Source organism: Acartia tonsa, chromosome 7, assembly GCF_053477335.1.
Source record: "Acartia tonsa isolate MP-2025a chromosome 7, ASM5347733v1, whole genome shotgun sequence".
In the NCBI taxonomy this organism is placed as follows: domain Eukaryota; kingdom Metazoa; phylum Arthropoda; class Copepoda; order Calanoida; family Acartiidae; genus Acartia; species Acartia tonsa.
In genome coordinates, this window is record NC_137266.1 from 32,919,808 (window position 1) to 32,945,369 (window position 25,562).

The following is a 25,562-nucleotide window of genomic DNA, read 5'->3' on the forward strand; positions in this document are numbered from 1 at the left end:
GTTTTCCCCATCTCTTTTGAAGAGATTTTCTTCCCCCCTTCCCTTTTTCGGGAAAGAAAAATATGACGTCACTGGAGTCTTGTTCCTCAAAATTAATACAAATTCGGGACAGTTTTCTGTGTGTCAATTTAGGACATTAAGCAAATAATCAAAGAACTTTAATAAAGGCAAATTAAAATGCGAGGTACAAGAGTTCGTGCCCATGGAGTTCTACAACTATTGCTGGTAATTAACATTCTAAAAGTAACAAGAATTATATTGACTATAAGTCACTTGTGGCTGCGTCCCTTGCTTATGGGGGCATCTCATTTTTGTGGAGGGGGGTGGGGGTATAAATTGGTTAACCTACCCTTCTCAAAAATAGTTTTAAAAATCATGAAGGTTTCAACAATAAAAACAAGAACTCCTTTGTTCTGGCAGATAGCGAGATCTTTTTGTACTAAAAAAGTACTTCTTTTATATTAGGATATGCGATTTGGGTTTAGTTTTTATAGAAGTATATTTTTGTTTTAGAATTGTTCGGATTTAGAGGGAATTCGTTGTAACACAATAGATGTTTTACAGGGTATACTGGCTTATCTAAAAAAAGGGTTCAGGTACATTTTTTCAATTCGAAACAAGGACGATTACTTTCTATAGAAAATATTTTTTAATCAGCCCTGAACCCTGAACTTTCGAAGACAATAAAATAGATGATTAAGGAATTAAGTTAAAGAAGAAAATAGAGGTTAGCTTTTTCATAACAAGTGAAGGAGATTGACACTTATTTGAGATGTAGGGCAGCCTTACTATAGCTAACCAAATTTGTTAGATTTTTAAAACATATTAAATGTTTAATTTTTAAATTCAAACAAACTTTTAGTCATCCTTAATCTTTCAATTTTTGTTTATTTTTAGGAATCCTTTGCCATTGAAGTATTTAGACTTTAGTTCTTGTTTCACTCTCTTCTGTGATAATCTTCATATACTAAGGTAATAGAATTTTTATAATATTAGCGACTTTGGCATTTGGAAAGTTATTTTTTTATGGTTTTTTTTTGTATGTAACCAGTGGTGTGTACAGTGAGTCTTCATGGGGGTGTGAAATTATAAGGGGATAAAGCAGGATTTTCCAATTTTAATTTTAAGGATGGTATTGACACCCCCTACCAAACGCCACAGAAATGTAACATACATTTCCAGGAACTATTTTCTACAACAGATTAACGGATATCATTCCTTTTAATAAAGAAAAATTGCAAGGTTTCGTGATTTTATAATTGTATATTTTAGTCATTTGACAGAAATTCGAATAGGAGCAGATGTACCGCCAGAATATAAAGATAAAACAAGGTAAACAAAGGAATTACTATATTTTAATTTTATTTTTAGTAGCGAAGCTTATGATGCCAGCCTAGTCCGAGTTTTATTATTAGAGTTCTTTACTGCATATCGTCTAATGTTTAAGTGTTCTATAACAATCTATTATTGTAACTTTGTTCTTTTGATAATAATTTAAATTTATTATGTCTTGATATATTACTTTTTTATCAGGAAACTATTTAGGTATTTTATACAATATTTAATCCTTATAATAAAGTAACAGGATGTGTGTTTGTCTGTGTGTCTGTCTATACCAAAGGATCTCGCTAACCGCTGAACAGATCGGGTTCTCCTTAACAGGGTAGCTTCCCATAGGTCCCAGGAAGGTTTATAACTATTTCGGGGGAGGGTAGCACCACCCTCCCAAAAGAAAATAAATTTTTTTTTAAAATTTCAATATATTAGAGACTTGAATGCAACATAAAGAGGCATTGTAAAGACTTGAACAAAAAAAACATTTAAAGTGCCACTAGAGGCCTAAAGGGGCGTAGTTGCTATTTTGATATAAAGCGATAATATCTTACCGAACAATAAAGATCTCAGATATTACCGTAAGCGGTATTGTTGATTATTCCTATTGATAGAAAGTTTGGTGTAGAGTCAAAGGTTGTGAAAGGTGAACTAGAAAAAGCTCTTCCAAAGTTGCTCAACCTTCAGCTTCTAAGAAACTTGATTCTAAAGGTATTTTTTGTCACATTAGGTTATAATTTGCTAAATATTTTATATATTTCCTATCGTATAAATTAGTAACCTTTTTTGTCTGTAGCGAAGGATCTCGCTAACCGATGAACCAATATTGTTCTCCTTTATCCGCTAGTACTTAATATATATATATATATATATAAAGTGTGTTACTTTTTTATATGTTTTATCATTATTTTGCCACAACTCAGTCAAAAATGCTTACAAAACATACCTTTTTCGACCTAAAGTACTCAAATAGTTCCTTAACAAGCCCCATCAATCAGTTTTGAGATATCTCCATATTTCAAGGAAAATTGACAAAAAAGGCAAATTTGGGTGTTACCTTTTTATATGCTCAGATACCATAAAATCAATAAAAAAATACTTATTTATACTTTTCTCTCGTTTTTAAAGTTTGCTTCTGTTAAAGTAAATATTCTTGAAGGGATTTATGCATTGATTTATAGAGAAACATAATATTGGGTGGAAATAAATTGTATCCAAAAGTATTCTTTTTGGAAAATAAGAAATTTATCCTCCATCGCCCTAGAGGACAGCTGCTGACCTCTAGTGTTCATGGTTTTGTCAAATACATGTTAAAGAAAAAATTTAGCCAAAAAAGTACATAAAAAAGTATTTTAATGTGTTAGAAAATTAAATTGTTTAACTTCAAATTTGGGGATGCTGACCTTAAAGATGCTCTTACTGGTGGTGATGGTGACCTGGAAGGCATTGAAGTACATGAGCATTATGGCAACACAACTATTGATCTATGTTTTGATTTTTATATTCCTTGCAGCCTCCAATCAAGAGAAATCCCTAAATGATTTTTTTATTCTCAAATTCATAAGGTAAATACTGTGATTTTGGAAAGTTCTTGTTATATTTTTTCATTGGAGGCTGCTAGGAATTTAAAAATCAGAACATAGATCAATAGTTGTGTTGCCATGTACTTCAATGCCTTCCGGGTCACCATCACCACCAGTAAGAGCATCTTTAAGGTCAGCATCCCCAAATTTGAAGTTAAACAATTTAATTTTCTAACACATTAAGATACTTTTTTATGTACTTTTTTGGTTATTTTTTTTCTTTAACATGTACTTGACAAAACCATGAGCACTAGAGGTCAACAGCTGTCCTCTAGGGCAATGGGGGTTGAATTTCTTATTTTCCAAAAAAAATTCTTTCGAAGATCATTTATTTCCACCAAATATTATGTTTCTGTAAAATCAATGCATAAATCCCTTCAAGAATATTTACTTTAACAGAATCAAACTTTAAAAATGAGAGAAAAGTAAAAATAAGTATTTTTTTATTGATTTTATGGTATCTGAGCATATAAAAAGGTAACACCCAAATTTGTTTTTTTGTCTATTTTCCTTGAAATATGGAGATATCTCAAAACTGATTGATGGGGCTTGTAAAGGAAGTATTTGAGCATCTTAGGTAGAAAAAGGTCTATTTTGTAAGCATTTTTGACTGAGTTGTGGCCAAATATTGATGAAACATATAAAAAAGTAACACACTTTATATATATAAATGGAGCGAAGCTACTACTAAACTTATATTCAGGATGTAACAAATGACCAAGTTAGAATAGCTTTAGAGGTTGTTGGAAAAAGGTTAGTTGTTAAATCTATAAATGTTAGATAACAAGAACAACTTATATCTTTGACAATAGCGTTTTTTAATGAACATTAGTGAACAATTACTTTGGAAGAGTAAAAAGTATTATGCAATTGATAAATTAAGATAGATGAATATTTGTAAGAACAACGCTGAAAATAACACTATGTCAATTAACAAGGGATATGTGTGTAATCCCTAAATTCTAATCTTAATTACCCTAGTAATAGAGTAGATGCAATATTAAAGAAAAGATATTTTTAAATATGAATATTTCAGATTAACAAGATTAGATCTGCATTTCATGTCCTTTGGATTTGATATAGGTAAAACATTATACTAATTCGGATGCTTGATCGATATGGTTCTCCTTTATAGTGAGTCTTCTTATAGGTCTGGGAACTATTTTGGGGGAGAGTATCTTTATCCTCCTAAAAGAAATCGTCCTGAAGAAAAATAACTTTTACACAAAATAGCCAATAGTTTATAATTTTGCAATCGAAGACAATTAGGTCCAAGAGTATCAAAACATTTAAAACAGTTTAAGTAGAAAATGAGAGAGTGAAATAATGAGATTGAATAAAGGAAAAATTAGATAGACAGATAGACAGTGAAATGGTCTGAAATAGGTACACCAATAAAAGAACATTTTTATTGAGGTATGTACACCTGTTTTAATGTTATATTTTAGCTAATGAAAAAAAAAGATTTAATATATATCTATTAAGGCTTATTAGTTGATCTTGCAAGAAATTTGGAAGATTTAGAGATAGCAGATTCTCTTATATATCCATCAGTACAGCCTTGCAGGTGCTCACTTTGCTGGAGAGGACCTTCAAGAACAAAAAGTCAGGTATAACAATAGAGAGAGAGATATGGAAGGAGAGGAGAGGGGACACAAACTCGTTTTCTACCCAATATATAAGGGTTAGGGTTGAATCCTGATTGGAAACAAAGTAGTTGAGGGAGTGGGGGGGGGGGGGGGGGTTGTTGTTGTTGTTATTTTTTCAACTATCAACTTCTAAATAAAATGTATGTTTCATATTATTGCTGCGCTTCTTTATACAATAACTAGCGGTTTCGTCCCTAGCCTCTAGGGGGTTTGCCCCAAGAGATAATTTAAAAAAATAAATAAAGTACTACTGGTGCTGCTCATAGTCAAATGTGTTCCCAAGAAAAAAATTTTTTTTGGGTGGGGAGGAGGGGAATTTTCATTTTTTTTTGAGGGGGGGGGGTTGGGGGTGTTCCACCCCCCCCAAGAAAATAGCTTAAAACCACCACAGGACCAACATGTATATACCCTGAAGAGTAGAATCCAATCGGTTCAGTGGTTACCGAGATCTTAAGGGACGGACGGACGGACGGACAGACAGACAGACATCGTTCGACTTTATATTATAGATTGTTTTCGATAAGGGATTGATACGGCTGCGCCACTTGAGTTTAAACCGGGTACAATACAAGCCTGGCGCGGACACTTATCTACTTGATCATTCACACTCCCTTCTTTCATTACACCAGGTAAGTTCATTTTGAATTTGACATTATGAAGCTTTTTATAGTACCTATTAAAAATGACGTCATACTGGCCTACCATTAGTCAATGAAAATGTATGCCTGCCATTGGAAATATATTCCGTACAATTGCCTATCATTGGTCATTTGTATTGTATGACGTCATTTTTTATAGGCACTATAAACAGCTTTTGAAATTATTAATGTGACTTAAATTAATTTTATTTTTCATTGGTCTGTTAAAATATAGATGCTAATTGACTTTTACATTAAGAATTTTAAATTTTCTTGTAATGATTCTCTTAACCTGAGTCTTGTTTAAGCAATCAACAATTCATTGCTACTTATTGATATTTTCATACATAATTTTAGCAATACTTTTAGGAAGCTGGTCCTGATATAACAGATGAATATATTTCAAAATTAGGTAAACAAAATATATATTTAATAATATAATTAAACTACATTTTCTACATTTTATACTTACTTAACAAAACTTTTTATTGACTGATTTTTTAAATCTATATTATTAACAGGAGATAAATTGAGTGATGTAGAACAGATTGTTATAAAAGGTTTGGACTGTCAATTAACATACACTTCAGTTCTCAATCTAATTTCCATCCCAAGGTAATTTTTATATTTAGTTTTAAAAATGCAAACCTAATTTATATTTTTCATAGAAAATAAGAATTTTTAGCCTTATAATAAAGTAACAGGATCTCTGTACGTGTGTCTGTATTTGTGTGTACCTAAAGATCTCGCTCAACACTTTAACTATATGGTTCTTCTTTACATGCTAGCTTCTCATAGGTACTGGGAAGGCTTATAACTATTTGGGGGGGAGGGTACCACCTCCCTCGAAAGATAAATACTCCTAAATGAAAAAAAAAATTACATCTTTTTCAATTTGAAATTACAACTTCCCCTGTTCCGTGAGATTTATATCCTGCTATCCTGTACTGATGTGCGCATGCGCGCAGGGACTGGTTGCGTGATTTTCTCATAATACATATAATTATGTCGTCTTTGATTGATTAATAGCAATCAATCAATGAAATAATTACTTTATACCATATTTTCATATTAATATATATTAAAACTAAAAATCAAAAGGCAGAGGTTATGAAAGGCAGAGGTTATGGGGAAATTTGGCGAGCATGGAGGGGGAGGGTGGGGCATAATTACTGTAGTCCAGAAAATTTTTTAACAATATTTTCTTAAATATTTGCAGAAATATATAAAATAAGTATAATAAAGTATCTTATTTATTGGCTTTAATGTCCTATTTTATGAATTTCAAAAAACTACTGGACTCCTTGGGTTCTCTATTTTAGGAAGGGAACATTTGGAGGTTTTATATTAAATTCCATTCCCCAAAAGTTTTATAATAATGTTTTCTTATTAATTGGCTTAAATATAAAAAATAATTTAAAACTAAATGTTCATTTATGTTGTGAATAAATAAATAAACAAAGCGCATTTGCCGGTATTGTAAACAGACACATATAACGCGGCGCGGCATGCGCGCAAGGATAGCAGGATATAAATCTCACGGAATACCCCTCTTCCAACAGGGCGCCTAGAGTCCTCTATGGGGGTATACGTTAGTATTTCAAAAAGCAATTTGATTTAATTTTATAGTTATTTGCTATTCATGACGTAATATAATTCGAAGTATGGGAGATCCTAATCGAGTTTCGAGGAACAGATTAGTTATGAGGCGGTCAGTTTTCGTCACAATCGACCGAATGATAATATAACTTTTTCGTCGGGAAAATTAAATAAAGATTAGGGTACAAATTCTGCATATATTGAACACAGGTCTGGTCGACCGTAGATTGATAGAAAGCAACCCGGTACGGGTCATATGTGTTAGTATATGCAGTTGAGAGTGTGGTAGTAATGTACCGGCCTGGCCTTCTTAAGGAAAAGAGACAGGCCACGGTTGGACCCTCAGATGTCAAAACTTTATTTTAGTGTTTGGCCAAAATGACTTTGCAATTGTATCTGTAAGTACGTCTAATAACACCCTTTGCTATTTTTAAAATCCTAGAAAATTTTTTTTGCAAGAAAATTGCATAAATTCGCAACCTTTTTTAGAACCACTACATAACTCGAGTTTTAAAACTTTTTATATAAAATCCTTTTTACAAAAAATATCAATAATTACTTTAAATTAAACCTGAAAGAAAAAAAATCTCATTACACGTGTTAATTTGCATGTTTTAGGTCTTTTTTTGAGGAAAGTATAACTTCCACATTTTTGACAATAATTATATTTTTTTAACATTTCAAAGTAAAATATAATAAAACTTAAACGATTTTTCTTGAATTATCAGTTGAAAATTTCATCAAACATGCAATTTAAGTGATGAAAATTTAATAAAATCATTTTTTGAATGTTTAGAATTACCAATTTTCTACATTTAAAACAAAATGTTAACAAAATTTAAAAACATTTTAACATATAACTTCAAAAATCAATAACATTTTATAAAAAGATGTTTCAAAAAATAAATCATTAAAAGGTATTAAAATGCATTTCAAATTACTTAAAATTAAAACGAGAACATCTTTTTACAATGTATTCTGTGTAATAGAGTTTAAATGACATGATTAGTGAATGAAATATTTCCTAAACTCATTAAGCCTTTTTGTGACTATATTAAAAATAATTTATTTTGTTTTATAGTGTTTTTTTATTCAAATATTTGACAAAATTTTCCCTACGTCAATAAAATAAAGTCAGTTTTTTACTGTTTCCAGGTTTTTCTTTATAATTATAACAATTAAATATAATATAAATCTTCATTATCTTTTATTTGAATTACCATACACATTAAAATGTAAAGTATAAGCTAGAATAGCACTTTTTTTAACGAATATTTTAATGACATTATATCAAAATAATTCCTCTTAAATATCACACAACATATGATTGGGAAGTATAGCCATTTCTTGGAGGTATAATATTTACAAAAATACCATTAATTCTGTTTTTATCAGAAGTTAAAAAAATTGAACAATTCTAAAACAATGGTTGGCTGTCTAGATATTTAGTACACTAAGACTACGGCTCTGTTCTATTGAAATAACGTTGCAAAAAGAGGGGTTCTGAAAGTAATCTACCTAATTATTTTTAAAGAACCAACAAGTACTGTCAGTATCTTTTTTCTTGTAATCTAGCAGACAATCAAATCATAACACAATTTTCATGATAAAATATTCAGGTTTCTACTTCACATTTTAAAAAATATACTGATCAATAAAATGTTCAAAATTTTACTTTGTACTAATTGGAAAAATATGTTGTAATTCTTATTTTAAAGTTACATTTTTATCCCTGACAAAATCATAGACGACTTTTAAAGGCATCTTATCTAAACTTTTTGAAGAAAAACTTAAAAAACGTTAATTAAGTATTAAAACTATTTTCTTCGATTTTTCTGAAGTTATTATCGCATTCTATGGGTTTTTTATTATCATTTACTTATATCGAAAGTGCCAAACATTGTACCCTAACTTATTCATTTAATAAAAAACCAAGCGTGAGGCGGTACGGCCAGTGGGTCAGAGAGTCTCTGACTTGTGTGTTATGGCAGGGGCCATATACGTTTAGTTGAATAGTTCTTAAAGTCGCCGGTAGGAGGCACTAGTTTACCCTTGCGCACAGAAGGCATGGGTTGTATTTAAGAATGTATAGTTTGGCAAGCCAGAAGGGCCGGGTCAATAGCTATAACACAAAACTCAGGCATCGCACGTAAAGGGAGCACCTTTGAACGTGGGGCCGGCAGGATAGGCAAGTAGTCCATGTAATGGTACGGTACGGTACATTACAGTGGGTTACTTGCGCCGCGTGGTCTAAGGACTTTAGACACAATGGCGGGAACACACACCGAGACACACACACGCAAGCTAGCTAGGCGTCGGTGAAAAATTTAAGTCTCTCTCTTCAATTTGAATTTAACCACCAAGCAGTGAACATCTCTAAAAAATTAATGCGTTTAAATTTAATATGATAGCTAGCTAAAGAATGCTTTTAATACAGTGATTGTATTTTAAAATAATAGTTGTAAAAATTTGATAATTTTTGTATAAAATGCTAGTGAAATTTATTTTAAAATAAGTTAATGAATTTATAAATGAAAAAAGTCGTTTTTTGTTTTGGGTATGGTTTAATAAGAATAAGAATTTCTGTTTAGGGCATAGTTATTCCAAATACTTAAACAAAAAAGACAAGGACATATACTTTGAACGTCAACACACATTTCTCGCTTTTCAAGGAAGCAAACATTTCTTTTAAACTTTCGATAAAAGTCTATTTTCGAAATCTTTGATAAGCACGAATTTTAACACCAAAGCTCGATAAAATGGATAAGAAAATTTGCCATTTTCGAAGGACAGAAGTTAAGATATTCGACCCTTCAGGTTTTCTAAAATATTATGCCATACCCAAAACTTCATTTTTTATTGAGGGACGAATGTTTTATCCGAATTCTTTCGATTGTGGCGAAAGCTTACTGCCGAAATTACGAATCGGTGACAAAGGGACTCGATCCAAGGATCTCAACATCTTCGAATTATAGGGAGACTTGATGTTAAGTTTATGACATAACATTTATGTGGAGTCATAAATTGCTATTCATGACGTAATATAATTCGAAGTATGGGAGATCCTAATCGAGTTTCGAGGAACAGATTAGTTATGAGGCGGTCAGTTTTCGTCACAATCGACCGAATGATAATATAACTTTTTCGTCGGGAAAATTAAATAAAGATTAGGGTACAAATTCTGCATATATTGAACACAGGTCTGGTCGACCGTAGATTGATAGAAAGCAACCCGGTACGGGTCATATGTGTTAGTATATGCAGTTGAGAGTGTGGTAGTAATGTACCGGCCTGGCCTTCTTAAGGAAAAGAGACAGGCGGTACGGCCAGTGGGTCAGAGAGTCTCTGACTTGTGTGTTATGGCAGGGGCCATATACGTTTAGTTGAATAGTTCTTAAAGTCGCCGGTAGGAGGCAATAGTTTACCCTTGCGCACAGAAGGCATGGGTTGTATTTAAGAATGTATAGTTTGGCAAGCCAGAAGGGCCGGGTCAATAGCTATAACACAAAACTCAGGCATCGCACGTAAAGGGAGCACCTTTGAACGTGGGGCCGGCAGGATAGGCAAGTAGTCCATGTAATGGTACGGTACGGTACATTACAGTGGGTTACTTGCGCCGCGTGGTCTAAGGACTTTAGACACAATGGCGGGAACACACACCGAGACACACACACGCAAGCTAGCTAGGCGTCGGTGAAAAATTTAAGTCTCTCTCTTCAATTTGAATTTAACCACCAAGCAGTGAACATCTCTAAAAAATTAATGCGTTTAAATTTAATATGATAGCTAGCTAAAGAATGCTTTTAATACAGTGATTGTATTTTAAAATAATAGTTGTAAAAATTTGATAATTTTTGTATAAAATGCTAGTGAAATTTATTTTAAAATAAGTTAATGAATTTATAAATGAAAAAAGTTTCCCTCCCTCCCACCCTTTAATATTGTATTTTTTCATTTCATCTCACGTAATTTTTATCTTTTTATTTCTTTTGCATTTTTTATTAAATCCATTATCCAGAGATACATTTTTTCACTTTTTTCTTCTTAATTTCCTTTTTCAATCTTATTTTTTCATTTTATTTTAACAAAGTCATAGTCTTTAAACCAAATTTTTCTTTTGTCAATTTCTTTTCCCAATTTTTTGCATTTTTTAATCTTATAACCCCTTAAAAAATTTTTAATCTAAATCTTTTTTAATTTTTTCTCCAAAGTTTTTATTAATTGTTTTATTTTCTTTTCAGATTTTTTCACTAGTTGACTGCGTTTGTTTCGCTTTTTCTATCGGATAATTAGTCCGGTTTTTTATTGAAAAATGGCTGAGCCACACGACGAGGGTGATATCCCAGAGCTAGGCGACCTCGCCAATGACTTGCCCCAGGCATATGATGGATTCGAACCTATATCACCAGGTACAAATATATTCGTAGTTGTTTAAAAAGAAGAAACTTTTTTGTTTAGCAAAGAGTATTTGAAGTGTATATCGCCGTTTAGCATTACACATTTTGGCATAGATGCATTCTATCCCTTTGTAAACGGGGTTTTCGACTTAGCTAGGACTGACGATCGCTAATTTTTCGCCGTTTTTCATATGAATGACAGTTTTTAATAAAAACTTTTTCAAATGCTTAACAAAAGATCTTTGAACCTTTTACTAACCATTTGCATTATAAACGGAGTTTTTTGGTTTAGTTAGGATCGACGATCGATAATTATTCGCCGCGTTCATATGAATGATAATTCCTAATGAAAATTTTTTCAAACGCTTAACAAAAAAATATTTGGATTTTTGTAACCATTCGCCGCAAGCAAGCCAGCGTCAAAAAATCCGTTATTTATTATCCACAACACAATTCTTTTCGGTTTTCGTGTTTTAATTACTTGTCACAACGCAAAGAGACTAGCTATATCAAAAAATTTCTTATTTTTTCAGCCCCTTCAGTCGAGGAAGGAGTCCATGGAGCCAGCGACCAATCTAATAACAGTGAGGATGATTTCAATGATGAGCTTGATATATCCCACTTTGAAGAGGTACCACAGGACAATTTTTCGGCAGGACCAGCGATTCCAGACGGTTTAAACGGCAACATGAGTCTAGGTCCCCAAGGGGCATCCACCCCCCTCCATCCAGCTCATCAAGGCCATGCAGGATATCATGTTCCACCTCCTCCTGGATTCCACCATCCCACAGCAGGACACAGTTACGCCATGCCGCCACAAGCCAACCAGAACGCGCAATTACCGCCTGTTCCTCAGCCACAGATTTTGCCCACAGACAACAATCAGGCGAATTTAGGCTCTATCCGTCATAGACGTAAATCAGCTGAGTCGGCACGACTAGCGGCACAACCATTTGTCGCACCTCGTAGTAGGACACTTGAAAGACCTTCTGCAGTCAAGTCAGCTCCAGCGAACGGGGTCTCCGATTCAGTACCTAAGCACGTCCTGATGGACATTATCCGAGCCATGTCCGCAAACAATCAGGCGGCCAACGACGGTCGCAATCTAGTCCAGGCACAGCAGAATCCTCAGCCTTCTACTAGTTCAGCTCCGGTGTACCATCAACCCACGCATGTTAATCCTGCAATCAATGCTATGCAGTCGCAACCGTTTCCGTTGCCAGAGGGTTGGTCCAGAGTCGGCTTACCTGCCAGGCGGTTGGTAGATGGGGTCCCTGCACGCGCAAAAACACCATCGTTCATTCTTCAACATTATTCGACGGTCCAGCAAAAGAGGCTGGCTGCCATTACGTCGATTAATGCTTCGATGGTCAGGGACTCCAACTACCTCCGGCTGATGCAGAAAGTCGGCCTGGACCTACAGACTGTCACCCACAACACAGAGGTTGGTTAGAGTTTTGTATTTTTTAGCCTCATAATTTATACCACATAGAATCCGTTCTCAATTCATACAGGATTTTTTAATTTATTCTAGACAGTTCAATATTAAAGTGTTGTCACATACAAGCCATTAATATCTGAACACTCTGTTTTTTCATGTATTATCAAATCAACCTAAGATATACAAAATTCAGTCAGTCCACAAATTGCATCGAATGTGCAGTCGTCACTTGATTATCTATCAATATTATTTTTACCTTTTTTCTACCAAGCTATTTTTCTAACGTCGCAATTTACATAGAATTTTATTTCAGGACGTAGTCAGAGAAATGTTCTTTCAAGCTCTCCCGACACAGGTGCACGCGGATATGCACAGGATGATGAATACCCTGTTGCTGACTTTGGAAGCGCTCTCTTTCATGTCTCTCTACGTGTCTCTCACATTCACGAACAGCCCTTCAGTTGTCACCAAGTAAGTGTAATTATTTGTTAGATAATTTCACAAGGGTTAATAAAGTTTCAAACATCATTGTCTCATATAGAACATTTTTTATAATTGCGAGTTTTTTGCGCAATTCATTTTACGACAGATTTGCTTTTTTACTTCAACAAAACATTTATTGATTTCTCAGCGGAGAATGTAAGCAATTAATGCAAATTTTTCATATTTAAATGAAAACCCGATTAACCCAGGAAAATTTCTAGATAAATATTTTTTCTTTACATATTGTTATTTATATTGATTCAAGGCCTATCCGATAGAAGCATAAAAAGAATTTTTAGCCAATCAGATATTATCCTAAAATCGGCGATCAGAATTAGCACAACCTGTTCCTTCGGATTTAAATAAATAATTTTATTTTATGGGCTTCAACTCGATTTTTCTTACAGGAATTTTATTATTACACCTAGGCACACCACATGCATGTCTCATGGTAAGCTATACGTTAGTGTTGGAACACATTTATCTGACGTCTTCTTCGTGTATTTTTACCATTGTCTAAACCTTTTGTTTTTTACCCCAGAAGATTATTAGTCCACATGTGCATTATTTTCAAATGCTGTCATTCATCTCAAGGAATGTTTTTTAAGAAAAACTTTTTTATATCTTTAAGATATAGTTATTTCAAGAAAACAGTATTTTGAAGAAAATAAAATTTTCTCTCTTAAGCATGCAGTGTTTTACTTACCAATATTACTTTCCTCCACCAGCAGCCTTTGTTATCTGGACCTGTCTTTGCACATGCACTTACTAATATTTGATGAATAAGAAAACTTTTATCCTAGGTTTGCGTGCGGTGACAACAAGCAGGTGCTCCAGGGTGAACGCCTTCAGAGGTTAACCGCCCTGAAAAAAGAGCACGAGGAGTACGAGAAAAAGAAACGAGAGAGAGAGAGAGAAGCCCACAACCCACGCCCTCAAGCAAAGAGGTTCACAGGGGCTTGCCACAACTGTGGCAAGTCCGGCCACAGGCAGTCTGCCTGCAAAGAAAAGAAGAAAGAATAGGATTCTGCGGCAACTTCTGTTCCTACAGCTCCCATTCCATCTTCTCCGAGCTCAACTAGTTTACAGAGTTGCCATACTGGTCCAGATCTAGTTCTGGAAGACGTCCCAGCGTCAAAACTTCTTTCTTCTGCCAACAACGAACACGACAATGATCTACACCTCAAACCTGACGGCACTACCCCGGACGCTCATCAATCACATGACCAAATAAGGCCAGGAGCACACAACAAACCCATCGTCACAACTTCCCAGCAATATGTCAACACGCTGAATTCATCCAGTGACACAGACTTCTGCCAATACATCGATTCTGTTATCGACAATTTGCGCGCCAGGGGCTTCCACCCGTTGAGCAGAGGGATCCACAACCCCAAGGCTATCCTCTTCTATCAACAGGTCTTGAGCGCAAATGAATATGTGACAAATCTCCTAGAGTGGGGCTATTTCCCACGTTTAATTTCTCGCCCACCAAACACTATTGACCTTAAGAACAACCGTAGTGCACGCCACCACATTACTTTTGTGAGAAATAAAACTCTAGAATGGTGTGAAAAGGGCTACGTCCAAAAAGTGGTTGATAAACCTAGGTTTGTCAATCCCTTGACAGTGGCTCAGAAGGTCGACACAGAGTCTGGAGATCTCAAGCTGCGGCAGTGTGTCGACCTCTGCCGCAGTCTCAACGACCACATCGCCAAGGAGTCTATGTCCATGGAGGACGTCAGCACAGTTCTTCCTCGAGTCACACCAGGGGCCTGGATGTCGGTCCTTGATGTGGCTAGTATGTACTGCCATCTCCACCTGGCCAAGGAGGCGAGGACCCTTTTTGGATTTGCAGTGGAGACAGAAGCTGGGTTAAGAGAATTTTATGTTTGCCTCACCATGCCTTTTGGCACAGGTAATATTTGATTATAGTCACAATCCTAACTTTTCTTGTCGATACAAGGAATATCCTATTTCATTCGGCTGACGCGAGTCCACCCCGTGCACATGACAAAATCTTCTTAATATGAGTTCTTAGGCCTTTTTTATCTTTCACATTCCTTTTTTCACAACTTCACACAGATATTTTCTTATAGGCCCTGCCACTTTTGTGATGGATAAGTTAATCCAGCCGATAAGAAGATTTTGTCATCTGCACGGGGTGGACTTCTCTTGTTTCGTCGACGACTCGATAAATCTCAGCCTAACCAGACTCAAAGCTCTAGCCTGTCTCAAGTTTATCAAGTTTGTCTTCAATTGTGCAGGCTGGGAACTCTCCATAGCCAAAACTAAAGGCCCAGCAACCTTGATTCTTTACCTCGGCTTTCACATAAATAGCATCGACATGAAGATAGCTGCGCCGCAGCTCAAAGTGATCATCCTTATCAATGATATATCAAAGCTGGTTGAAAAGTTTAAGGCGGAGGGTCAGGTCCATTCCAAAGAATTGGCGCATATTTTGGGGGTAGCCTGCCACTTTTTAACCAGCCACGGTGATATATTGCGCATTTGTACGAGATCTTGTCAACAACAACTAGGCCTAACTGTACAAGAGCATGACTGGAATAGCTTTCTTAAGTTGTCAGACAAAATGATTTGGGAGCTCACACATTTGAAAGATTTTGTATTAAGGTATTGCTCTTTTATCAATTAGAAAAAAGGACCCATTTTTTCTCAATAATTTTTCACACATCATTTTAGTCAGAATACATTAGCTCTATTTGCTCTCGTAAAATTAATAAAATAATGTTTTTCAGGTTCAACGGTCAGCCTATTCGCAAACTGCACACAACCGTTCGTGTTCTCTTGCCCGCCGAGCAGGAAGTCTACCTCGGCCTGGTCGACCCTGCTGACGTTGACAAGTTGGCTTCCATCATGGTCAGTGATTCTTCTGAAACCAAGGCCTACATATATGAGGCGGACCAACTAAGAGTGATAGAGGACTATCCCTTCGCATTAAGTGAGCAACAACAGAGCAGCACTTATCGAGAGCTGCTCGCAGTGTACCGTATTTTTCTTCACAACGAAAAATTCTTGCAGCTCAATAAAGGACATTCCGTGGCTTGGCTAACGGACAATAGGGCTCTAGTCAGTATTTTGCAAAGGGGGTCTCGCGTCGACCAAATACAGCAGCTAGCCATGGACATTACTGTCACTCAAGTCCGTTATGACATAAGAATTATACCCCGTATGGCAACGTCGTAGTACGTTGCTACTTCGGATAGCCGACGACGGCAGTAAGTCGGACAATACAGATGAGTGGGGGTTGTCGGACACACATTATAAGTTTATTTGTGACAAATTTGACATTCACCCTTCTTTTGACTTAATGGCTACATCAAGCAATTCTAAATGCGATAACTTTTATTCAAAATTACCCGACGCAGCAGCATTAGGAGTGAACGTTTTTCTGCAAAATCTAAGCCCGGCCGTAACTTATTTTGCATGCCCGCCAGTTAAGAGTATTATCCCTTTAATGCATAAATTGTTGGACCAGCCAGGTTTAACATGTCTCCTAATAGTTCCGTTCTGGCCTTCTGCTAGTTTTTGGGCATTATTTGTAGACTTAGGTCGGTTCAGGCCATTTATTAAAAAGATGTTTGTGTTCCAAGCCACTTTTATTGCGGCTCCCGACAAATGTATTTTTAGAAACGAGGCAAATTTTTCCATGGCTGCTTTCTTGATAAATTCCTAGGGGTTTTATTCTAATCCATAGGCACACTATTGCCTAGAGATCTTTCATTATGTTGTTTCTTGCCATTATGATATATAAACCCATAATTTCAGTTAATACACCCCAGATATTTATCTTAGAAATAGTCAGAGTAAAAATATGCATTTTTATCGTTAAAACTCCCCCTTATTAATCATGTTCAGTTATTCAAAGTGTTAATTTTTAGTTACAAGCTATTTAACTCAGCCACGGATTAATAAAATACATTCAAAATGTTGATTGTTTATTTTTATAAGCTGGTTTTTTCATACAATACTCTAAATCCAGATTCGAGTTTTCTGGCCTGTAACATGAATTATCACACATTTTTTGTATACATAGCTTGTTTTATTTCACAGCAAAGAAAAAATTTTTTAGATATTATTAGGCCCATCCGTCAAAATTTTATAAAGAAAATCCTAAAACCTGTGATAATTTTGTACAAAGATCATTTTGACTAAATCTTTGCATTTCAGCAATATATTAGTATTCTTGTTACCAAATATTTTAGACACGAGCTTACCTTTAGATCTATTTTTCTAAATTTTATGAAAATTCATACCTGTGATACCACCAAAGTATTTAATGCTGTTTACAACACCAGTGCTACTAGTAAAACTTTATTCAATAAAAAGGCACTATGGTCATTCTGTAAAGAAGTTTTTCACCATTTATTTTCATCGCCAATATCTGTCAGTCAATATATCAGTCTTGACTACAGATATCACATACAAAGTAATAGTCGTTAATATTAGGAAAATCTTTTCTTTATTAGAATGTCTTTAGTTCCATGTGTTATATTCTATGTTTTCATGGCATATATCCATTTCAGACGTTTTCTAGAGGCCCCAGTATATCTTGAACCGATTGTTCTTTATAAAAATGCCTAGACCTGGATATGATCCCGCGGCCAGAGCCAGACTACTCCAGCGCAAAGTCAAAGGTGAGCACATATTCTAAAAAATTTTTTACTGTCTGTTCCAAGTCTTTTAACAACCAATTTTACAATTTTTCCACGATACTTTCTTTTTATTATTTCCGTCAAAATGACATGTTTTCACACATTTACAATGTAGAAGTATGGAAAGCATAGAATTGATTTCTCAAAACAACTGTTCTAAGAACAAAATTGGACCGTACAAATTGTCGAATTGCGTAGATTCGCCATGATTACAGGTTTATGTTTTTTAATTCTGTGTCCATTTTTCAGCGGGCGCAGCTCTTCCAACGGGCATGACTCGAAGAGGAGCTCTGAGTGCAATCAAGGCAGTGGCACTGTTAAATCTATCACCTTCCCGAATGAGAGACGCGCAGTTATTATGCGCCGCACGTTCCAAGTCCACCTCTGCCATACATAATCACGTCATCAACTACTACATCGGATTCTTAAGAAAGCGTGGTTTACCAGTCTACACTTTTGATGAGAGGACTCTCATCTCCTTTCTGCACTATTGTGAGGACACAAAGAAGACCTACTCGTTCATGAAGCAAGTAAGCATTTCAGTTTTATTTATTTTACACATAGCTATGGCGACTTCAAGGCATCATGTTTCCCTAATGGCTTTTTATCTAATTTTTTGACAACATTTTCTCTAAAAAATACCCACGTTTTTTGGGATTTTTTGAAATTCACTTGTCCGTTTCGAGGACCCAGATTTATCGGGAAAAATTGGAATCATATATTATTTATTTAATTACATTTTTTGACAAAAAACTTTCATCCAATTCATGTTAGCATAGATCATCGTTTATAGTTTATTGTTCCAATGCAGTTTTGGTTCAAATAACACACTTTCACCAGATGGATAATTGATAAAGAATTTTTCGCCACTGACTTGACAAAATTAAAACGGTTTAATTTTTTCAGGTCGCTGGATCCATGCGGAGCTGGCTGTACATACTCGAAAAGCCTATGACGGAGTTTTCCAACCGCGCACAGAGGATCCTCGAGGGCGTTATCCGCAGAGCCTCAGTCGAACGAAGGCCGGTGAAGAAGGCAACGCCCATCCCACAGGACGTCATGAGGAGAGCCTTGCTCAGGTTAGTAAGGGGATATCAAAGCATTTGGGACATACCCCTTCCAGAATTTCGCGCCTGCGTCGCCCTGATCCTTCAGTTCCATCACTTCGTGAGGCTGGGGGATCTGGACGAGCTGCGGGCCTGCCACATCAGCAAAGATGTGGTAGGTGGGACAGAATTTTTAAAGGTCACTTATCCCAAGAGAAAGAATGATCAAGAGCGATCCGGAGCCGAATCGCTCTTGTTCGCAGAGGAAGGGGAGCTTTGTCCAGTGAAATTGATATCTCTTTACTACCAAAGGTGCGGGTTTCACTTCTTTGATGGGCGTTGCCTGGACACCAACTTTGTCTTCTGCAGGACAAACTGCGTATACACACCCGAGGGGAAACAAACTGTGTCCGACGGACGGTTTACGATATCCGTGGGGACAATGCTAAGGGACATTCAGAGGATTTGCGCCGGCGCTGGTTACGGAGGGAAAATCGGAAGAAAGAGCGGCAAGATGGCAGGGGTTTCCGCTGCCTGCAATGCCGGTCTTTCTGATGAAGCCCTCCGTGATAAGGGCCGTTGGAAGTCCACTGAAATGTCCAAGCATTATCGCCAACATACGCTCGAATATTTACAAGCCTTAAAGTGATCGCGAAGCAATTTTTTCAAATTGCATTTTTATTTACCTTTTCTTATTTTTTAAGTAATTTTCATAGTATAATGCCTTAAGAATTCCACTAAGTTAGAAATAAATTAATTAAGGATGCGGAGATCCATTTCTCACAAAAATAACACAACAATCTGTGCACTTATAAGACTAAGGAAAAATCACCCTTTTCTTTGCTTACACATAAAAAAAATGAAATTTATACTACAAAAATTTTGTTGTACTACATTTCTTTTGAAATAAATTTTCAAACTTGATTTACAATAAAATATAAAACCTGCGTTAAATTCGTAAAATCAGTTACCAAATATTGATATATCTATGCAGGTACACTTACATATGAAAAATTGCTGAACTCTTCAGAAATTACATCATTTAAGAATAAAATTGGGCAAAAAGAGTCAATAGATATTATTTGCTATATATATCCAGCAAAAAATTAAGCAGTCTTGCTAAAGTATTTCCATAAACATAGGCATTTTTGTTTTTCTCTAAATGATCGCAAAAGAGCCATATTTCTATAGATACCTGCCTCTTTTTAAACCCTAGATATCCAAATTTAGTTTTTTATTTAAATTTTTTAAAAGCCTTAAATTCGTATTCCTATAATCATCATACATATTTTTTGACTAAACATTCATTTTAAATGAAAAATTTATATAAAATAAACTATCAGGGCCCATTATTGTAAGGAAATATGTCTGTTTTCAAAAACCGAGTTGGGGATGTGAAATGAAAAGGTCATCAATCAAATAAAATCTGGATAATATATAAGTTGATTTTAATTAATTTTTATCCAGTAATATGACTGTTTCATTCACACAGAGTTGTGTCTTTAAAACAAAAAGGTTGTTAATCATTGAAAATCTTAATAACATAGATCATGCTTTTCAAGGACGTCCAAGCATTTTTATTGGGGGGGGGGGGAAGAATTGAAAATTACAATTTCTGGGATGCCTACAGCACCACCAAGTTCATTTTGGAGGAAGAAATCTTTATATCATAGAGTTAGTGACGTCTAAGCTTTTTTATTTCAAGGGGGTTAAAAATTAAAAATTTTGGGGATGCCTACCCCTTTATCCTCCACCCCCTAGGACTTCCCTGGTGATATTATGTAAAATCTCGACAAATTGGTTGAACAAGTTTATTAATTTATTGATTTATAATCATACAGATTTTGTTTATAAACCCAACTTATATTAGCCGTTTGTGTTTCCCTCTTTCTTTCTTCGTCCCCTCTCTTACCTGTCATTGTACAAATGGTACCAATGGATTTTGTCAAGTTGAAATATAGAAACCAATTATTTTTGAATATTGTAAAAGTTGCAGTCCCTTCAGTGTATTTTAAGTTGTAAGTTTGGACCAATATAGGACAATTTCAATAACTATAATAAGTAAATAATTGTATTCCCATAACTGAAAAGACATGTTATTTTATTTCCATTTTTGTATATATTAATTACTGACTGGCTTGATTTAATATCTCTTCTGATTGTACATCCATAAATAACAGATTTATATATAAATTTATTAAAAGAATAGAATTTGTGTGCTCTTTATCCTATTCCATGTTTTGAAGAATAAACTTTAATACAGTCAAGTTCTGTGGGGTCCGTACTCTGTATGTGTGTATGTGTGTGTGTGTTTAATTTAACCTGACTGTACTTAAAAAATGCTCCAACCTGTTTTCTCAGCTAATATACTTATAATAAAGTAACAGGATGTTTGTCTGTGTGTTTTTGTGTTTGTGTGTCTGTATATTTGTACCAAAGGATCTCGCTAACTGCTGAACCGATCAGGTTCTCCTTAACATGGTAGATTCTCATAGGTCCTGGGAAGATTTATAACTATTTTGGGGGAGGGTACCACCACCTTCCTAAGAGAAATCACAAGAAATCAAAAAAAATTATGGTTCTTGATTTAACAAAGAGCATTCAATGAAACATAAATGTCAAATGCAACATAGACATATTTCAAATATAAAAAAAAAATTTAAAGTGCCACTAGAGGCCTCTAGGGGCATAGCCACTAGTTAGAGATAAAAAGCTTGGACTTTATCTTAACAATTTTTAATACATGAATGTGTCTTTATACAAAATGAATATAATTAATGATATCACAATATATTCTTATTAATATATTGATTGCTAGATATAAAACAATGCTTTGCTTTTTTAAAATGTATTTTAGAAAAGCATTTTCTGAGATAAGCATTTTTTGAGATAGGCGTTAAATAAGAAGATACATTATTGATGGTCCCGAGAATAGCTTAATTTTATAGTTTCAATTATAATATTATCAATTGCCTGTATGTATCCTGTTCAATGGTTATATTACATTTTATCATACATATACAAAGCAATTAAATGATTTCAAATGATTTTTAACGTCACATATCTAAAGCCATGTAGATATGTAGATATTTATATAAATTTTTAAATAAAGGAAAAAATGAATATCCTGGTACCATTATCAGTGATATTCTATACCATATATGGCTTTATTTCTGTGACCATCGGAAGAAAATTTTTAATCTATCCGTAGATAGCAATTTCAACATTTTTTAGTTAGTTTAATAGGGTACGTAACAAAAGCTTTTATTTTACTATAAATTTGCAAGTAAACTTCAACTAAAAGATTGTTATTTGTCGATTTTGATAGGTTTTTAGATATGTATAATTAAACACAAACTACAACGATGTTTTCAAGGGAATAAATTCGTTTTTTTAAAGTTTGATTTATTTTTAAATGGGAAGTATTTAAGACTTAATTCTCAAAATAGTACTCTTAAAAAACATTAATAAGTGACATATATCAGCTTTTTTCCAGCTTCGTGAACACTTTAAGCTCTTGCATTTCCATGGACGACAACAGCAACGGCCTGCAGGCAGCTCGGAGGGGTAATCAACCCATTTTTAGAAACTGCACCATAAAAAGAGGCTTATCTTCCCCACCTCCTCATTTGTCAGCACGGGAAACATCCCCCAGGACTTCTCCACCTCGAAATCTGCCGAAGCCGGTTTTCGCCCAACCGCCGCCAAGAGCATCACCAGATTTCACTCGGCCACCACCTACACCTCTCAGCAGGCGTTTTAGACAGCCACCGCCTCCAGTGCCGCAGTCAACTAAAGTCACGGCTTCAGCCAGATTATTTCGCACGCCCAAACATTACGGCATGCGGACCGCAACCGGAACAGTGCAGGGGATCCAGCTGATTTCGCCTTTCAGCCAACCAGCCCACTACGTCGACGACACGGTCTACCACCAGAGGGGCTTTAACCGCGACGGCGCAGCTATTCGCACCTGGCTTCCCAACCAATACTAGTGCCATTTGTTCCATGTAAGCTCTCGCATTTTCGCAGCACAAAACGATTCCATCAGGGATATTTTTCGCCACGAATGGCGATCCATTAATTCCATTCTAAAAAACCTTTTTTAGGCCCATTTTTTCCAAATTCTATGTTGCTGTTTTATATGAAAATTCTCACTTAGTCAGATATCATAACCGTTTCTTCGACAGTTTTTAGTAAAAATATGAATTTTTATCTTGAACGGATCAAATACGGTTTTATCGAATATTTTAGTATAGTTTAGACCCATTTATTTCGAAATTTATTAAATGAAAATTCATCTTGACAATCGCAGGAGCTACCAAGTATTTTTTATCGAAAATTTATATGTGTCAGATCTCTAACCAGTGCAAAAACTACTCTAATCATATCATGTACAAATGTATCAAGAAAATTATAATAAATTATGAAAAATATTATTTGAATTTTGTCGATTTTTTACAGAATTGTTTAGTTAAATTTGTGTAAGAGTTTCGAAGCTCTATTCTCAGCAATTTTGGTTCGAATACATAGCGCTCGTCGAATTTAAGTCAACACCGAATTGATTGTACGATCCAAGTCAACCAGTTCACCACTTACTTACATTATAATGTCGAATTTTCTTCGCAGAATCTTATTTTGCCGCACTTGATAGCATTCGAACAGAATTTTTTCGAGTCATGAGTATATTTATCAAAATTTTCCATCGCATAATAGTTTTCGAACACTTCGAATAGAATATCTCGCGTAGTTATTCCAAATACTTAAACAAAAAAGACAAGGACATATACTTTGAACGTCAACACACATTTCTCGCTTTTCAAGGAAGCAAACATTTCTTTTAAACTTTCGATAAAAGTCTATTTTCGAAATCTTTGATAAGCACGAATTTTAACACCAAAGCTCGATAAAATGGATAAGAAAATTTGCCATTTTCGAAGGACAGAAGTTAAGATATTCGACCCTTCAGGTTTTCTAAAATATTATGCCATACCCAAAACTTCATTTTTTATTGAGGGACGAATGTTTTATCCGAATTCTTTCGATTGTGGCGAAAGCTTACTGCCGAAATTACGAATCGGTGACAAAGGGACTCGATCCAAGGATCTCAACATCTTCGAATTATAGGGAGACTTGATGTTAAGTTTATGACATAACATTTATGTGGAGTCATAAACGACAAAAATAAATTTCATTTAGTTTGGAAAGATTGGGAGATTTGCAAGATTGGAATCTATCAACAGAAGAGTAAGCTTTTAAATGATAAATATTTTTCTTAATTATAACGAAGCTACTCTATTGCTCAATACGTATTTCCTAGTCTGCATGTCCGCATTTCGAACAAAAAACTCAGTAAATGTACTCATGTATTTCTTATGAAAATTACAGTGATAAATTGCTACTTTCCGTTGATTTAACTCACTTTAAGAACAATTTATAATTTTGAGGTGAAGTGAATTGTATACAATTTTACCATCACTGTTTTTTTTATCATGTCATTTTTTTCAGGCGAAATATTCTGTCAAAAAGAAAAGATTGGATTAAGAAAGTTGGCTATAGTAACAATTTAACATGGGATACTTAAAAGACAATGCCTAAATAGCTTTTTTAAAGCTGTCATAATTTTTACATTTATAATTATGATTAAATAAAAATATATTTTTACGTTGTTTTTTTTGTAGTATACTGCTATACAGACAATTGATTGACCGACAAAACGATATTTCTTTTCTTTTTATTGATCTTTTCATGAATATATGTATAAGCATGTCTTTGTTGTAATAATCATGATTAATTTTTAATTTGACATGAGATTTAGATGATGTATTATTCGCAAAAATCCTTATTAGAACTTATAAATGTCGTATTTCTAAAATAAATATTTTCCTCGGAATATTTCCCCAAAATAAAGTGTTCTTTTGGAACGAATTTTTCAGCACTTTGGACAGTTTTAAGTTATTTTACTGAACTAAAATAATTTTTAAGTATAATATTTAGTTTATACAGCCACAAAAGGTATTTTTATTAGATTTCTTGAGGGAAAGTTTGGGGTAATATTATCATCACATAACATTTGTCCATACCAGAATAATATACAGCGGCATTCTTCTGTACTCTGCGCTCAAGAAGTAAACAAAAGACGGAATACGATTATGTAAATTCATTTTTAGTAGCGAAGCTACTCTATAATTCACTATGTCCGTCAGTCCGTCAGTCCGTAACGCTATGGGGGAAATGGGATTTACTCAGCTCCTATTAAAGATAGAATGCTGAAATCTATTGACAACATTCCCATTATTATAAGGAGCACAATTGACTATAAAACATCGTTGGCGGTCGGACCGCTTTTTAGCAGGTTTTAGGCTATTTTTATATTTTTCACATTTTTCTCCATATCTTCAGTGTTTATGGTCCGATTTTCAAAATTTTTTTAGTTATAGATATCAAAATTAAATTTCCCGTCGTTTAAAGAAAATAACGATGAAGGGCAGACTGCCTTTTTAGCAGGTTTTAGGCTATTTTTATATTTTTCACATTTTTCTCTATATTTTCAGTGTTTATGGTCCGACTTTCAAAATTTTTTCAATTATTGATATCAAAATTAAATTTCCCGTCTTTTAAAGAAAACAACCATAACGGCCAGACTGCCTTTTTAGCAGGTTTTAGGCTATTTTTATATTTTTCACATTTTTCTCCATATCTTCAGTGTATATGGTACGAT

At 34.7% G+C, this 25,562-nt stretch overlaps 3 protein-coding genes across 3 annotated transcripts; all 3 read left to right on the plus strand.

The window, feature by feature from the left end:
• Positions 1-166: 166 nt before the first annotated feature.
• On the plus strand, positions 167-24,498 carry LOC145324271 (uncharacterized). Its single transcript, XM_080166894.1, has 13 exons — positions 167-225; positions 514-596; positions 898-972; positions 1,273-1,332; positions 1,947-2,043; positions 3,619-3,668; positions 3,952-3,998; positions 4,401-4,525; positions 5,089-5,193; positions 5,572-5,614; positions 5,724-5,817; positions 24,041-24,088; positions 24,350-24,498. The coding sequence occupies exons 1-13, from the start codon at positions 178-180 to the stop codon at positions 24,423-24,425; spliced, it is 951 nt and encodes a 316-aa protein (XP_080023020.1). The 5' UTR covers positions 167-177; the 3' UTR covers positions 24,426-24,498.
• On the plus strand, positions 11,114-13,157 carry LOC145324028 (uncharacterized). Its single transcript, XM_080166660.1, has 3 exons — positions 11,114-11,210; positions 11,732-12,642; positions 12,953-13,157. Exons 1-3 carry the CDS (start codon positions 11,114-11,116, stop codon positions 13,112-13,114), a joined length of 1,170 nt encoding a protein of 389 aa, XP_080022786.1. The 3' UTR covers positions 13,115-13,157.
• LOC145324031 (uncharacterized) lies at positions 17,529-19,493 on the plus strand. Its single transcript, XM_080166661.1, has 2 exons — positions 17,529-17,780; positions 18,048-19,493. Exon 2 carries the CDS (start codon positions 18,717-18,719, stop codon positions 19,491-19,493), a length of 777 nt encoding a protein of 258 aa, XP_080022787.1. The 5' UTR covers positions 17,529-17,780; positions 18,048-18,716.
• Positions 24,499-25,562: the final 1,064 nt, after the last annotated feature.

What these genes read in the sequence shown, in the direction of transcription:
- LOC145324271 (XM_080166894.1), top strand. Translation starts at nt 178, where the DNA reads ATGCGAGGTACAAGAGTTCGTGCCCATGGAGTTCTACAACTATTGCTG. An exon ending in GATAATCTTCATATACTAAG is followed by an intron (nt 973 to 1,272) that starts GTAATAGAATTT and finishes TGTATATTTTAG; the next exon opens with TCATTTGACAGAAATTCGAA. An exon ending in GTCCTTTGGATTTGATATAG is followed by an intron (nt 3,999 to 4,400) that starts GTAAAACATTAT and finishes ATATCTATTAAG; the next exon opens with GCTTATTAGTTGATCTTGCA.
- LOC145324028 (XM_080166660.1), top strand. Translation starts at nt 11,114, where the DNA reads ATGGCTGAGCCACACGACGAGGGTGATATCCCAGAGCTAGGCGACCTC. An exon ending in ATTCGAACCTATATCACCAG is followed by an intron (nt 11,211 to 11,731) that starts GTACAAATATAT and finishes TTATTTTTTCAG; the next exon opens with CCCCTTCAGTCGAGGAAGGA. An exon ending in CTGTCACCCACAACACAGAG is followed by an intron (nt 12,643 to 12,952) that starts GTTGGTTAGAGT and finishes ATTTTATTTCAG; the next exon opens with GACGTAGTCAGAGAAATGTT.
- LOC145324031 (XM_080166661.1), top strand. Translation starts at nt 18,717, where the DNA reads ATGCGGAGCTGGCTGTACATACTCGAAAAGCCTATGACGGAGTTTTCC.